At 47.9% G+C, this 17,350-nt stretch overlaps 1 protein-coding gene across 1 annotated transcript in view; it reads left to right on the top strand.

Moving 5' to 3' along the window:
* Positions 1-17,350, top strand: part of LOC135899161 (uncharacterized) — a 62,276-nt gene that overhangs the window by 36,552 nt on the left and 8,374 nt on the right. Inside the window, exons 8-9 of the mRNA XM_065428419.1 lie at positions 2,997-3,084; positions 8,504-8,635. Of these exons, the coding sequence (XP_065284491.1) occupies positions 2,997-3,084; positions 8,504-8,635 (220 nt within the window). The remainder of the gene's footprint in view (positions 1-2,996; positions 3,085-8,503; positions 8,636-17,350) is intronic.

Raw genomic sequence — 17,350 nt, 5'->3', positions numbered from 1 at the left:
ATTACATGTCCGGCCCATGCCCATTTCTTTTTCTTGATTTCAACTAAGATGTCATGTACCCGCGTTTGTTGCCTCACCCGATCTGCTCTTTTCTTATCCCTTATCATTACACCCATCATTCTTCTTTCTATTAGCTCGTTGCGTCGTCCTCAATTTCAGCAGAACCCTTTTCGTAAGCCTCCAGGTTTCTGCCCCATATGTGAGTACTGGTAACACACAGCTGTTGTACGCTTTCCTTTTGAGGGATAGTGGCAACCTGCTGTTCATGATTTGAGAATGCCTGCCAAACGCACCCCAGCCCATTCTTATTCTGGTTATTTCAGTCTCATGATCCGGATCCGTGGTCACTACCTGCCCTAAGTAGATGTATGCCCTTACCACTTCCAGTGCTTCGCTACCTATCGTAAACTGCTGTTCTCTTCCGAGACTGTTAAACATTGCTTTAGTTTTCTGCAGATTAATTTTCAGACCCACTCTTCTGCTTTGCCTCTCCAGGTCAGTGAGCATGCATTGCAATTGGTCTCCTGAGTTACTAAGCAAGGCAATATCATCAGCGAATCGCAAGTTACTAAGGTATTCACCATCAACTTTTGTCTCCGATTCTTCCCACTCCAGGTCTCTTAATACCTCCTGTAAACATGCTGTTAATAGCATTGGAGAGATCGTATCTCCCTGTCTGACGCCTTTCTTTATTGGGATTTTGTTGCTTTCTTTGTGGAGGACTACGGTGGCTGTGGAGCCGCTATAGATATCTTTCAGTATTTTTACATGCGGCTCATCTACACCCTGATTCCGTAATGCCTCCATGACTGCTGAGGTTTCGACTGAATCAAACGCTTTCTCGTTATCAATGAAAGCTATATATAAAGGCTGGTTATATTCCGCGCATTTCTGTATCACCTGATTGATAGTGTGAATATGGTCGATTGTTGAAAAGCCTTTACGAAATCCCGCCTGGTCCTTTGGTTGACAGAAGTCCAAGGTGTTCCTGATTCTATTTGCGATTACCTTAGTAAATACTTTGTAGGCAACGGACAGTAAGCTGATCGGTATATAATTTTTCAATTCTTTGGCGTCCCCTTTCTTATGGATCAGGATTATATTAGCGTTCTTCCAAGATTCTGGTACGCTCGAGGTCATAAGGCACTGCGTATACAGGGCGGCCACTTTTTCTAGAACAATCTGGCCACCATCCTTCAAGAAATATGCTGTTACCTCATCCTCCCCAGCTGCCTTCCCCTTTTGCATAGCTTCCAAGGCTTTCTTTACTTCTTCCGGCGTTACTTGTGGGATTTCAAGTTTCTCTAGGCTATTCTCTCTTCCACTATCCTCGTGGGTGCCACTGGTACTGTATAAATCTCTATAGAACTCAGCCACTTGAAGTCTCTGATCCATATTATTAACGATATTGCCGGCTTTGTCTCTTAACGCACACATCTGATTCTTGCCTATTCCTAGTTTCTTCACTGTTTTTAGGCTTCCTCCGTTGCTGAGAGCCTGTTCAATTCTATCCATATTATAGTTCCTGATGTCCGCTGTCTTACGCTTGTTGATTAACTTAGAAAGTTCTGCCAGTTCTATTCTAGCTGGAGGGTTAGAGGCTTTCATACATTGGCGTTTCTTGATCAGATCTTTCGTCTCCTGCGATAGCTTACTGGTTTCCTGTCTAACGGCGTTACCACCGACTTCTAGTGCGCACTCCTTAATGATGCCCATGAGATTGTCGTTCATTGCTTCAACACTAAGGTCCTCTCCCTGAGTTAAAGCCGAATACCTGTTCTATAGCTTGATCCGGAATTCCTCTAGTTTCCCTCTTACCGCTAACTCATTGATTGGCTTTTTGTGTACCAGTTTCTTCCGTTCCCTCCTCAAGTCTAGGCTAATTCGAGTGCTTACCATCCTATGGTCACTGCAGCGTACCTTGCCGAGCACGTCTACATCTTGTATGATGCCAGGGTTCGCGCAGAGTATGAAGTCTATTTCATTTCTAGTCTCACCATTCGGGCTCCTCCACGTCCACTTTCGACTAACCCGCTTGCGGAAAAAGGTATTCATTATCGGCATATTATCCGCTCATTAGCAACAGGTAAATAAGATATAACACACAACTGAATGTACAAGTTTACTTGCGGCTTTTCCCTTCCGCGTCTGGGCAAACGCGAAACTGTCGCACGTGGACGCTGCGTCGATTCGGCGTCGGTGCCGAGAAACCAAAAGCGCTGTCAAGCGCTGCCGGGCTACTGCCGTAGCACACGTGCAGCAGCCACGTGACCGTAGCTTTCCCTTCATTGCCGCAGAAAGTTGTCCGCGTGTATAGTGCGTGCGTCATTACACACGTCACGTCGCAGTTATCTGGCTGACTAAAGGGGTGACCTAGTGCGCGAGTCATTGGGCACGTGACGCTGCAGCCACTGGGGAGAAGGCGACTCCACGCCATCAGTGTATAAATTGAGCGCGTTCGTCAGGTTCCGATGTCTACAAACGGTATTATACTTTCGCATTCCCACATGTAAGCAGTCCCTGCCGAATTTTGTCGGCCCGGGCATCTTTAACGTGCACCCAATGCACGGTACACGGATGGTGTTACATTACGCTCCCATCGTAATGCGAACACCGCGACGAGGATTTGACCCGGCGTCCTCTGGTTTAGGCGGCTGGTATCGGCAGACGTTGTAGGAAGCTGAAATAGCTGCAACGCCATCTGGCCGGTGCCGGGTGCGTTTAGAAGCGTCACTGTGATAAACAAGTGTGCATGGTCACCCGTGACACATGCGCGTGCAGCTTGACATCACAATTTAGGCATACCGTCGTACACTTTGCATGTTAAGGGTGGTAACTTCAGGCGTATAATCTTCTTTTTCTTGTTTTTTTCTCAGGAACATTTCTGCAGTCGTTTTGGTCTTTGTTCCCATTCCGGCTGTGTTTTATAGATGAGCCTGTGTAACCTCATCGCGCCCAACCCGATCTGGCCTGCAACCGCTTTCTCTGTCTTTCAGGAACGTGGATACAACGATCGCCCAGATCCACTACCTTCCGGGCTCTGGCAGTTGCAGCGCCCTCCCCTCCAACAGCATCAGCCGCATGGTGTGTTCATTTGCTTCGCCGCATCCCTTCGCTCAACTTTCTGTGTGATTGGCGTCTTGCTTTGAGCCTCTTTAGCCTCTGTGGTGACAGGTTCCTCGGGTGCGAGTTGTTAAACTGAGGCAGAGCCTCAGTTCAGGAAAGGCGAAGCCATTTTTCCCCAGAACAATCTTAACATTCATTGCAAGAAAGAAAAATAACAAGAGAACACTAAACGGCAAACAGAAAGTACATAAAAAAAGTACCACTAGCCACGCTAGTCCACGCGAGAAGTTCAAACGACTCTCGATCTAGAACAAATAAAAAAAGAACTCGATCGCCGAAAGTCTTATTTACTCGGGCAGTACGTTGCCAGCATGTACTGGTACTTGCGTTGACGGCGGTAGGGGTGTAGCGGGCAGTGGCACACGAGGGACGCGGGCGCACGGTAGAGCCAGCCCCGGGCGTCACAGTCCAAGGTTGTTGGAGTCGAAAGTCGTCCAAGTGCGACCGCCACAGCTGAGCTGCGCACGTACTGGTTCCTTGGCTCGCGGTGCCCCCGTGGCGCCTCTCGCCAGCGTCGCTCCGGGCCTCCGGTCACCCCCAGGTGACTTCTGCTCTCTTCGCGGTGGCTGAGGATCAGCACCAGGAGCTCAGGATTAGTACCAGGAGCAGGAACGCCGACAGCACGAGGTGCAGCAGAAATAGCCGAGCCCTGTGCTCGACGGATCTCTCTTGGGACAGCCGGGGTCGTCCTGGTTCTGTTGCGGCTCTCGGGTTCGGATCTGGACCCCGACCTCGACACTAGCGATCTTCGAACCCCCGTCCTCGAGCGACCTCTTCCCCGAGCGTTCCAGCCTGTCTCTCTCTCTCTCTTCTCCTTTCTCGTACCCGTGGTTTCGTGCCCACCACTGATTGGTTGATCATCTTTCTCACACGTACAGCCGTTCGTGCTACCGCTTGCCAACGCCGTCTTCCTTTTCGGCCACTCGACGGTGTTTGGAGCTGCCGCTCCACCGCAGTTCTTTGTCGCTCTCCACTCACTCATGACAGTCTCCAAGGGTTGAATATTGGGCTAGTTGGTAACGTTGCATCTTGAATATGTTCACAGCGCACGCATACTAGTGCAAAAGAGACAGGCAGAGTGAAAGAGCGATCTTTCATTCCGCCCGTTCAATTACCTCAGTATGTGCGCGCTATAAAAATGCTCTTTACTCTGGCCGTCCAACGAATTCCTCGAAAATCGTGCGTGCTCTTCGGTATCGAACATGGGTCCTCGAGTACAAGAGCCCGACGCTGTATCCGCACGGCCCGAATCATGGTCTGGGCAACGAGGGATCACTTCGCAGTGTTAGTCAGCACCGGCCCGCCACCGGTGCAGTCATGGAGGCCACACAAAGAAGAGAGAGCGTCGTGCGCGCGCTCCGCTAGATCACGCAACATGTCGAGAAGGAGCGCAGAACAGGAGCCCACCTGCAGTACATAGCTCCTGCATGGCGCGTTTCAGCGGTGGTTCCTTCTAGTGACGTATAAACCGGATCACGCGATAAGAAAGCAATGGCGCACTTTATCAAGTCGAATTTCTGAACACCCTCCCGCGCGCGAGTACTTCGTGATGCACATGCCGTATATATCTATCGTCAGATTTGACAACTAATATGTAGCACACGAATCTTACCCAATGTGTTACCAATCTGAACAAATGTACAGGCGCCGACAAAAGTGGTATGCTCCACCCAGCGGGAGCCGGAGCAACGGCAAACTACATCGCGACGCCATCTACAGGCAGCATCTGGGATCGGGACAGCCCATGGGTGCCCTTTATTATCTACAGGCATGTCGCTTGACTCGTGTCAATGTAGATGGCGTCGCGATGCAGTGTGTCGCTGCTCCAGCTCCCGCTGCGTGGAGTATATCACTTTTGTCGGCGCCTGTACATAAGGTACATAATTTACGAACACTACCAATATTACGAATTTTCTTCCGTCGCAAAAACGTGTGTCCTCATCGCTTGTATACATATGTCGGCAAATTCACTCATGAGTTGACTAAGACTCAGACTGACCCGTAAGTCTGCGTGAGCCCGGCTGAGCGGAATTTTGGTGTTTGAGCCCGAGTAAGCCCGGCTCAGTAGAATTTTAGTGTGACTAGGTCCGAGCGAGCCCTATCCAAAAAAGTACATTTGTGAGAGAGTCTGAGTGAGTTCTGTTTAACTTCCTACCTGGGCTTGCATACATATATAACAAATATTTACACCTCTCACCAATCTTACAATGTACACATATTTCACAATGACAAAACCTTAAAGAATATTTACCAATCCTCTCAAAAATAGAATCTCCCACCACCAAATTACAAGTGCACCACCATTCAAATGCTATAATTGCATCGCTGACGATAAACATACCCGAAGGAAGCGTTCTGATCGATTTTTCTTATAGTGCGCTTAGCTGCCATCTTTTTTTGTGTGTGTGTGTGTACGAAGTTCTCAGCATACCTCAAACTCTGTCAATGGCTTTTCTTTTTCTTAGCTCATTCCGCAGCGAAGTTTGAAATAAGTTCTTGTTCAACTGATTGCAGTGCGATAGCGTGGAGAGCTTGAACAAAGGGTGTGCACATCGCACTGATTTATAGCGTTCATATCAACCTGCGAGACGACTTTTCCTTGATGGTGAAATGGACGTAGGCAGTTTGTATTTGTTTCTTGTTTCTCGCGCGGCGCTGTTTCGGAGTTGAGCGAGTTTTAGCGCGTCGTCACTCTTCGCTCATAGTCGTGTAAAAACCGATGAAGTGAAGTCGCCAGCGCCGCCGTCTGGTTTTTTCATATCTGGTCCATAGTTTGCTGTTTTTCCTGCTAAAGTCCCAAGTCATTCCCACTTTTCCAGAGATGGACGCTCCAAGGATTATCTTTCTCGACTTTTGTTTTTGATGCGAAAGAGTCAAAAGGTCCATTGAGCGAAAAAGTCTCGGGTCTGTCGTCTGTAGCAAGGAAACGACACCTAAGCTCACATTTCCATTGGCTGTGACGCCATATGGCCTCCACGGAGCTGAGCCGTCGAAAGGCAACACGCGCTACTTCGGTATACATTGCGTGAAGGGGAGAGGGCATTGCCGTGATGCCACGTAACCCTTGCTAGCAAGCGCTCGCTTGCGTTTTCTCGAGCGAGAGTTTCGATCGCCTGCGATCGAAATGCGTTCGCTTTCCCGCGAGGCGTTGAGTCCACAAGAAGCGCCAAGAACAGAACGTCGAAAAAATTGAAACTCCATTCCAGCCTGTGAAGGTGTTTGACCAGCGGCGGCACGGCGGTACGACTCCACGTACAACACAGAGTTACACAGAAATGTTTTTGGACCAGGAGACGCACACGTGCTACGAGAATAGTCGGGCCGCGTGTCGTTCCTCGGATCGTATTCCGTTGATTTGGGAGATATCGTTGTCAAACCATAGTATGTAGCACACCTGGCAGTTCGATTCAAAGTGAAGGTCCAGAAAGTCTCTCCGAAACCTCGCTCATCGGTTCGTCGTAGAAGCTTCAACATATCTTAGCGACTTGCAAACACGCAATAGCGGAGACCTGTATCTCCTCATTGCACAAACTGAAGGCTACAGACTACAGCTTTTCGCTCTGCGTCCTTTATATGTTGCATGCCGTCTGCCACAAGTACCACACGACATGCGCCGCTGAGAACTGTAGTACTGAGCGCAGCGCCACGTTCGCATCATGATGCGGAGAAGGGGCAACATACGTTCCAGAGGGGCCGGTCGGCACACCTACTGCTCTAGCCACCATAATCATGTTGTCGTTATGCGGGTGCGTCTCGTTAGGCGTATACGGGCGGTGGAATCGCAGATCGAGCTCACAAATCGGATGCGCTATGCTCTCATAACTACCGTTTGAGGTGAGTTTATAAAAAGCCAAAGCTCATTTCAATAGTTCTTGGCATGGAGGAAGGAAAAATGTAGGGGGGAGCATTACGTCACGCAGCCAGCCTTGGCAAGCGAGGGTTCCGTGAAGCCATGGTGGTGGCCCAACACGTGACCTCTTGCGTCGAGATCACGGAGCAAGAATCGAGATTTACTGCGACGTTTTGTTCTCAGTAGCTATGCCATTAGTTTTTATTTGGTGCACGCTTGTTCAGGTGCCTTGCCGTGGCTCTGCCTGCAGAGCGGCAAGACTAAAACCAACCGCGCACTTTGACGTGAGATCACGTGTTTGGCCACCAGATTTCATTCGCGTTACGGTATGCTCTCTCCTATCTTTTGCCTTCCTTCAGGGTTCCTGGCGATCAATGCGAGTGAGAACGTAGTACCCACGAGAATTCGCGCTGAAGCGGGAGCCATGGGTGCCGCCATGTTGGAAAACGCTCAGCGTGCGTAAACATTATAGATACCTGTGCCCGCGCCACGCTTCAACGCGTACGATTTGTCCTGCACCATCTCCGCATGCGTGATGCGCGTGGTCGCGAGCTTTCGCGTTCAGGCACGCGTACGTGTAGTGTGGCCTTTAATAATGACAGACGCCACCTAGCTACTTTCGAACCTCCGTCTCCTTGCTACTGATCTTGGCCAATGTCTGAATACACGTCCCACATATATGGGTGTCAGATGTGCGAGCCAGTGCCAGCGAACAATTTTCATTTCATCGCTTAGTGGCTGAAGTGGTAAGGTGATGGTCAGCTTTTTCGCATAATTTAGGCTTCCCCATTTCTAGCGTCCCACCACCTGGGTTGCATAACTGTAAAGCAAGCTGATTTCATCAGTGGATCTACTTAGCGCATATAAAAGCAGCGGAAAGCACCGTAGCGCGGAGAGAAAAAGTTAAAGGGAAAAAAAGAGCTATTGACGCCACAGTGTTGCACGGGCGCTCGACGCGCATTTACACCGACGACATCTAGCCCTCGCATAACTACCGTAAGGTGACGCCTGACAAAGTGAGCACCACTTCCCGATATTGATCAAGCATTCGTCTCCACAGCGCAGGTGAAACTCTTGAGACCTCATCGTCACAATCAGCGTAATTAGCTACACTGGAAATCAAGGCATCTACCAGAGGTGATCCAGGTTCACTTTGCCGCATTATCCGAGCCCCGATACTGTACGCATGCAAATTTCTGGGTCAATGATTCATCCATTCATTCCTGTCTATCAGGATAAGAAAGTTTATCATTGCGAGAAGCGGGAATTAGCAATGTTATGGCTCTGGGCATGATTAGCGGCTCGATATTAAGTCTAGCACGCATTTGGCACTGTGAACAGATTAGTGGCTGTTTGAACAGGAGAGTAAACTTGTAGGCGTCGCAGATACACAGCTGGGACACAGGACGAAGGCAGTTGTGAAACATTGCGTAGGGCCTTTGTTCCGCAGTGGTCGTAATTAGTGTTGGTGACGACGGCGGTGAATTTCGCAGCCTCGTGTGACTTTGCAGAGCTGGTTTTATGCAGGACGAGATCAAGTCTATCATCAGCTCCTGGGACCAGCCGTGCATGTCCATCATGCTGGGCGCCATCCTCTACACTGGCGCCAGCGGCAAGGGCGGGTCGGCGCAAAGTTGCTCCCTCTACCGATACTGCAAGGTAGCCCCGTCTGAACGCCTAATTACTGGTACTCCTAATTGCACCTAAGAGCTACTTACCAGTATTCAAACTAACGTGACTCGGAACGTATATTCGTCGAAAACACTGTTTCGCATATGGCACGTTAGGCGGGCCTGTCCCGGTAAAGAAGTATCGCCGAATCTCTCTGCCAAAACCCCTCTGTAATTGTCTCCGTAATACTAATTTGACTAAACATTTTTTTTCTTTTGGCTGCTACATGCGACATAGCGAAGGTAAGCACGCACACACACAAAGCGTCAGTGTGTGTCCTTCAGTGTGTTCTTCTCATCTAGCTAGCGGCCGAAAACAAAAGTTTAGTACACACCATCAAATTGGCCAGGAAGTTCTAGTAATGTAATTTCACATTTCCTATAAGAGGAAGCTTTTCTCCGCGAGCTGCTCGTTAAATACCTGGAAACCGGGAAATCATCTTTATAAGCAACATCTTCACCGATTTTGGCGAAGTGCCTTGGAGTTTTGGGTAAGCGTCAAAGTATACCAATTGCCTGGAGCAAATCTTGAGAGCCCAGCTCCTGGGCGCCCGTTCCTGTGGCGAGCGTCAGCCTCTTCCGTCGGCGTCCTCGTAACCGAGCGAACGAGCACAGCAAAGGGATGAAGGAGCGATCGCGGACCGAGGATGAAAGACGGCGATAGCGAAGAGACCGCGAGGAGGAAAACGGAGGAAGAGGGTGCAGCGCAACCATGAGGCGGAAAGCGGAGGAGGTGTACGGCGAAAGCGTGAGAAGAAAAGCGCAATGCCGCGAAATACGGAGTTTGCGGTGACGATGGCTACGAGATGGCGCGGGAGTACCGCGCGTCGTCTGTATGGAAACGAAGCGCTGCATGAGCGGACGTCTGTCTGCGGCTGCGGCTGTGATTCGAGCCCACGCGTCAGCCACGCGCTGCCTCTCGCGATCTCCTACACCCTCTGGGTCGTATCTTGCCACACAACAACAATAGTGATCTGCCTTGGCTTCGTTTCCTTTCATGAAAACTCAGCGCTCGATACTCTCCCGTCGAGAATGCTGTGTCACGTTGATAATGCATAAGCCGTTCGTGACTTGGAAGTGCCGGGCTCGCATCGTTGAAGAAAGGAAATGCGGGCACGACACGTGACGATAATTGTTGTGGGACAAGACTATCTATCTATCTATCTATCTATCTATCTATCTATCTATCTATCTATCTATCTATCTATCTATCTATCTATCTATCTATCTATCTATCTATCTATCTATCTATCTATCCATCCATCCATCCATCCATCCATCCATCCATCCATCCATCCATCCATCCATCCATCCATCCATCCATCCATCTATCTATCTATCTATCTATCTATCTATCTATCTATCTATCTATCTATCTATCTATCTGTCTGTCTGTCTGTCTGTCTGTCTGTCTGTCTGTCTGTCTGTCTGTCTGTCTGTCTGTCTGTCTGTCTGTCTGTCTGTCTATCTATCTATCTATCTATCTATCTATCTATCTATCTATCTATCTATCTATCTATCTATCTATCTATCTATCTATCTATCTATCTATCTATCTATCTATCTATCTATCTATCTATCTATCTATCTATCTATCTATCTATCTATCTATCTATCTATCTGGAGCCCCGTACAAGCGTGTTCATCATAAACCGCTGTTGCAAATATAATCGCTTTCTTTCGCGTCGAGAACATGCTCTCCGGTGAAGTCGACAAAATATTTTGAAAATTCTGGTCCGGCAACCAGTCTGGCAGCTACGTGACCAAAAGACAGACTAATACTGATCGTTTCCGCAACGAATGCCTTTGAATACTAACAATAAAGGACTCGAGATCAAATGAAAATGTATTTCAATGAGTTTTCAATGAGATTCACGGCAGTGCGAACGTGAAATTTTGCACGAAATTTGGCATTACTGTATTACAAAACGTCTCCTATAAGCTTTTATTATCGTAGTTCCCATGCAGTTGCAGAATCGAAGTTAACCTGTGACGAAAATTTATCTACCGTATGCATAAGGCCAGTTTTGAGAAACGTGTATCTGAATTGTCTTGAAAGGCACTGCTGTTTCAGTTATCAATGTATGCAACTTCATTTTATTCTGATTAGCATTCTTTTTGTATTTCGGGCACTTTTCGGGCTGCCGGCTGACAAACTCTTCGACGGCGCTCTGCAATCGCTGGGCGCGCCCTGCAATAGTGCATGTCCGACTGATAAAAGGGAGAATTCCCGCTCTTCTAGCCGACAGAGAATAAAAGCTTTATGCCTGAAATAGACGTCAAGGCAATCGGCGGTAGTTCATTCGAAGGCACATATGCTGAACTCAAATTCTACGAATTGAAGATTTCTTTGTAACCTCCAAAGGGGTAGTGGCGTCGCTGTAAGGCATACCTGTATTAATGCCATTGAATGTCCCTCCGCTACAGATTGCAAATCAAGCTGTACGGTCTGTGGCTATTTTTATTGAATGCTAATCGCATTAATGTCAACAGTCATCATGAGATGGATTTCGCGGAAATATGTTTCCACAGCGCGGAAACATACCACCTGTAAAAGCGGTGCATTTCGCTGGGCATGCAGTAGTAGTGTCCCGATAGTGGTGCAAGGCAAAGAGTTTCAAACGGGATGTTACCTTTGGAGTAACTGCTGACTTCAGTTATGCAATTATTAGATGCCCCCTGAAGGGAAAATCAGAACGTGTGAGGAGGCTAGCTTTTCTAGTGACGTTAGTCAGTCCTGAAGAACAGGCGGCATCTTCCAGGGAACGACAAATTTGTCGCCAAATTTGTGCCGCTAATATTTCTTATGTCCCTTCAAACCAATCTTCGGAGAGCGCTACAGCTAGGGCGACACACGCGAGCGCTCCTCCTTAGCAATAAAGACGATGAGCAAAGCGAGAACAAGGTGGTAGCAGGAGCCAACGTTTCGACGAGTGGACTTGTCTTCAAGGCTTGACCAGGACTTGCCTTGAAGAAGACAAGTCCACTTGTCGAAACGTTGGCTCCTGCTTCCACCTTGTTCTCGTTTTGCTCATCGTCTTGAATTTCCATCTCCCGCCTTCCCCGTGCTTTCCCTCCTTCGTAATAAAGTGGCACAGTTGCCACAAGTAGCTTTCTCCGCACTGCACACAAATAGTAAGGCGAAGTGTACTATATGAGAATATTTAGGGCGATAGCATTATAGGCTAACTTCAGGCAGTTTTGGAGGTCATCTTCATCAGCCTATTTTAATGTGCACTGCAGGACGAAGCCTTCGCCTAACGATTGTCGATTACCCCTGTCTTGCGATAGCTGATTCCAACTTGCGCCTGCAAAGTTGCCAATTTCATCACCCCACCTAATTTTCTGCCATTATCGATTGCGCTTGACTTCCCTTGGCACCCATTCTGTACCTCTAATGGGGCGCTGGTTATCTCCCGAACGCAATACATGGCCTGCGCAGCTCCATTTCTTTCTCTTAATGTCAGCTAGAGTGTCCGCTATCCCTGTTCGTTCTCTGATCCACACCGCTTTCATGTCTCGTAACGTTACGCCTAACATTTTTTTTTTCTTTACGTCGTTCTTTGCGTGGTACTTCATTTTCTCGAGCTTCTTCGTTAACCTACAAGTTTCAGCCCCTTACGGCAGCACCGGTATAATGCAGCGATTTTGCTTTTAGTTTCAACGACAGTGGTAAGCCCCCAGTTAGGATTTGGCATAATGCCTGCCGTATGCCGTAGCTTTGGAGGCGTCCAACAGAAGATGTCTTGAATGCAGTGCTGTTTGTTCTATCAGAAAATGTGGTTCGATACCGAAGGTAGTGCAGTATAGCATGACGTCTCAAACCGTTCGCTGTCGCGAGAGAATAATGGGAGATAACTGGCACGTGCCGAAGGCGCAAGACATTTCAAAGAGCGACTGTCGCTCAAGAGACGCGCGTGCGCCATCGTGGTAATGGTTAAGAACATTGGTCCGCTGTGTTGCAAGACGCGGGTTCGATCCCAACACCGGCCACGCTTTCTTTATAGCAATACAGGCGGGCTTCGTCCAGTTTTGGGGTATCTAACAGAAAGCTCAACGAGTGTTGAGCGTGCGGGAGCATGCCACAGTGTGCATGAAATCACGATTTTCTAGGAGATGCCTCGACACGTCACCTTGATAAATGAGAGGGTGCAAGAACACTCGCGCTCTAAGCTGTGGACAAGTCACAATCTGAACACGCCATCGCATGCTGAAAGAGTTAGCAGTTGAAAGTTCTGACTTATTTCTCTTTTTTACTGGCGCGCTGCATTTCTCTACCGCGCACTTATTATGTATTTTCGTCTACCGTAATCTGCCGTTCGATCTCTAATCGTAATTCTTTCCGCGCCAGCAGCTTTTGTTGGTATCGCACTATACATGTCGCGTCCTTATCTATCCTGCGCGTGGCCATCACAATTTGCCCGAATGATTTGCAGTGATTGTTACGGGCTGATTAAGCAAGCTAACTAGCTGAAATGCGCAGTCAGAGTCTAGTCTGTGGGTAAATGGAAGCTGTGAGTATAGAAAGTTAGAAATAATTTGGGCTGATTATAACAATTGTGCAAAAGCCGACATGATGACATAACTGGCAGCCTCTCGCAGCACTGTAAACTACTATGAACATCTGTAAAATATTGCTATTTGCAAACCATCGCCACAGACAGAGAACTAAAGGCAATTAAATCAAATTGAGACCAAGAATTGTTCGAAGGGACGCACTGGTGGATCTGCGTGAAATTCCGTGCGTCTTTTCCTAAAAGTTGCCCACAAGTTTAAAAAAAAGTACTACTCTCAAATTTCTCGGAATGGTTTACTCAACAGCGCGAATTACCGAACGACCGTTACAGTGGGCTGTTGGTGCGAATGAACACTAAAACCAGCGTCGAGTAATAAACGGGAATTTCATAATTCATTGTGCATAAAGGGTGACCAGTTCAGTTAAACGTTAGCAGTAGAGTAATCGCTATATCAAAACTAATAACGTATAATATTGTAAAATAGGCAAAGACATGGAACCGCAGGAATGCCCTTATAGGATGCCCACTTCATCTATTTAATGAAATGTGCTGTCCAGAAAGGAAGTTAGATTCTTGAAACTACTTCAAGCAGAGTTCTGATTTAAGGCCTCGCACTTATACAAAAGTTGACGAAGATTGGAATGGTTAAACAAAATGAAACACTACGTTTACCAATCTGGAACGCAGAACCAAAAGTCGATATCGCAGTTCTGTAAACTACGCCTGGTTACAGCGTCAAAAGTGGACAAATTTGATGTAAAAGCTCACAGTATGCCTGAAATTTTTGCAGCGCTCACGAAGGTTCTGGAGAAGTGCTACTCACAAATTAGTGGTATACCTGAGAGAAGCGGTGTGTAACGGATCAATGTTAACCGCGTCAGACGTCTCAGCGCGCGCAGCTTACGTAATTCTGATGTTGTTATTTATTTATTTATTTATTTATTTATTTATTTATTTATTTATTTATTTATTTATTTATTTAAGAATCCCTTTCTATATTCTCCCCATAAAGTGAAATGCATGCGTCTAGCCGTTTCTACCAAGCTTAGATGACACCCATTTCAAAATCGCCCCTAATATCTTCACCGGCCTTTACTATACCTCGCTTCACGTCAAAGCAACGTTACTTTTTATTCTGAGGTACATAAATATTTCCAAGAGGGCCGAATCCAGACTGTAAAACGGGGAAGTGGATTGTTGCGATTCTTCGAGAACGGTAAAAAACTCGCACTGTTTTGACTACGAACAGTAAGACATGGAACAAGGTGTACAAACGCACTGTAGACCATCTTCTTTAAGCAGATGTCAGGGGATGGCTTGACTCATTCTCTAACTAGGCGTGGTAGAAGTGGTGGGACACATGCATTTCGCTTACCGGGGAGCACACAGAAAGGAATCAAAGAGCAGACTGATTATCATCAGAAATAAAGATTTCAGAGCACGAGTCTCAGCATATATATATATATATATATATATATATATATATATATATATATATATATATATATATATATATGTATATATAGTCATATAATGAGAAGCCAACAAACACTGACACCAAGTACAACATAGGGGAAATTGCATGTGCTTAATAAATGAAATAAAGTAATGATGAATTAATGGAAATTAAAGTGGATGAAAAAACAACTTGCCGCAGGTGGGACAACAACAACTTCCCACCTGCGGCAAGTTGTTTTTTCATCCACTTTAATTTCCATTAATTCATCATTACTTTATTTCATTTATTAAGCACATGCAATTTCCCCTATGTTGTACTTGGTGTCAGTGTTTGTTGGCTTCTCATTATATTGTTACACACGCGGTGTTTTAATGCAGAACCAGATGAATCTGGTTGATAGGCGCGGTTGTTGAAGAGCGGTCTCGCGGCAGCCTGGCTCACGTCGTTCTCTTCTTTCTTTCATCTGGTTGTTTGCGCGGCAGGCGTGGTTCATGACAGCTTGTGACATTTCCCCGCTGGCAGACGAAGCCCGCCGGGAGAGTCAGTCATCTCGCGGATTGTAACGCCTCAGACGCGCGACGTGTGTCACTTCAGCCTTGGCCGAGCGTCGTCCACTGCTCGTGAGACGCGCAATGCGGTAGTTTACATCGCTGAGGCGCTCCAGAATAACGTAAGGGCCGACGTAGTGGGCGAGAAACTTCTGGCACAAGCCACGCTTCCGCAACGGCGTCCAGAGCCACACAAGGTCACCAGGATCGAAGTAAACGTGGCGGTGACGCCCGTCATAGCGTATCTTGGACCGGTCCTGCGATGCTATGGTGCGTAGCCTAGCGAGGCGTCGCGCTTCTTCTGCTCGACATAGGAGCTCATCAATTGATTCGTTGTCATGAGCGAAGTAGGGAAATATTGTGTCGAGGGTGTAGCGCGGCGGACGAGCATACAGAAGGAAAAATGGTGAGTAACCAGTGGTCTCGTGTCTCGCGGTATTGAAGGCATAGGTAATGAAAGGCAAGATACTGTCCCAATTCTTGTGTGCTGAATCGACGTACATGGACAGCATGTTGGCAAGCGTTCTGTTTGTGCGCTCGACCAGACCATTAGTTTGTGGATGGTAGGGCGTAGAATGGCGGAAGCTACATGAACACAGACGAAGGGTTTCTTCAACCACGTCCGCGGTAAACTGTCGCCCACGATCGCTGATTACTATGCGAGGAGGTCCTTGTCGGAGTATAATGTTAGCCAGCAAGAAGATAGAAACTTCTGTAGCTGTGGCCGATGGCAATGCGGCGGTCTCACAATAGCGGGTAAGGTGATCTACGCAAACGATAACCCAACGATTACCCTTGGAGGATCGCAGGAAAGGGCCCAGAAGATCTATACCAACTTGCTCAAAGGGGACGCTAGAAGGGGGAACTGGTTGAAGCAGGCCATGTGGCGCTTGTGGCGGACGCTTGTAGCGCTGGCATTTAGAGCAGCTGGCGACGTACCGTTCGATATCTTTCCGCATCTTAGGCCAGTAAAAACGTTCTTGAGCCCGGTAGAGTGTGCGTGTGGAACCAAGATGACCGGAAGTTGGGTCATCGTGCATGGCGTGTAATACTTGGTGGCGAAGGTTCGTGGCGACAACTAAGAGGTAGCGTGCACCGGTGGTCGAGTAGCTCTTCTTATACAGCGCGCCACCATCCCGTGGGCGAAAGCGACTGCCCGCAGGTGACTCCTGTGCTGCCGCGAAGAGCGGTTGTAAGCTCTCGTCCTTGTGCTGCTCGGATATGACGGTACCCATATCCAGAAAGTCCGGGGACACAAAAGCGATGTACTCATCAAAATTGTCCGCATCACATTCAGTTGTTTCAAGTGGCATCCGAGAGAGACAATCAGCGTCAGCATGCCGCCGACCACTTTTGTAGCAAATAACGAAATCGTATTCCTGTAGACGGAGGGCCCAGCGCGCTAGTCGTCCTGAGGGATCCCGCAGATTCACAAGCCAGCATAGCGAATGATGATCTGTTACGACAGTGAAGGGGTGCCCATAGAGATACGAACGAAACCGTTGCACAGCGAAGATGACCGCCAGACACTCTTGTTCGGTGACTGTGTAATTGCGCTCGGAGCGGCTCAAGGACCCGCTAGCGTAAGAGATCACGTGCTCTCGGTCGCCAACACGCTGAACTAGCACAGCACCGATGCCTACGCCACTGGCATCGGTGTGAATCTCAGTTGGTGATGAAGGATCAAAGTGGCGAAGAATTGCTTGGGATGTCAACAGTAACTTGAGCTGGCGAAATGATGAGTCGCAATCTGCAGTCCATTCAAAGGGAACGCCTTTTTGGAGAAGGCGTGTAAGGGGATGAGCCATGTCAGCAAACCGGGGAATGAAGCGGCGAAAATAGGAGCACAAGCCCAAGAAACTTCTTAACTGCTTGACAGAGTTGGGTACTGTAAATGCTTCTACGGCCGCAGTCTTTTGCGGATCTGGTCGGATGCCTTCTTTAGCGACCAGATGGCCTAGCACAAGAGTTTGCCGTTCCCCAAAACGGCATTTTTTTGAATTGAGCACAAGACCCGCTTTCTCCAAGCAGTTCAAGACCAAATCCAAACGTTTGTTGTGCTCACTAAACGTTCGCCCGAAGATCACAACATCGTCTAAGTAGCACATGCAGACTTCCCATTTTAAGCCCTCAAATGACAGAGGAACCCTCAAATGACAGAGGAAGATAAAGTGGGGCAC

Source organism: Dermacentor albipictus, chromosome 5, assembly GCF_038994185.2.
Source record: "Dermacentor albipictus isolate Rhodes 1998 colony chromosome 5, USDA_Dalb.pri_finalv2, whole genome shotgun sequence".
NCBI classification, from domain to species: Eukaryota; Metazoa; Arthropoda; class Arachnida; order Ixodida; family Ixodidae; genus Dermacentor; species Dermacentor albipictus.
The sequence above is the reverse complement of the archived record's forward strand: the minus strand, read 5'-3'. Positions and strand labels throughout refer to the sequence as shown.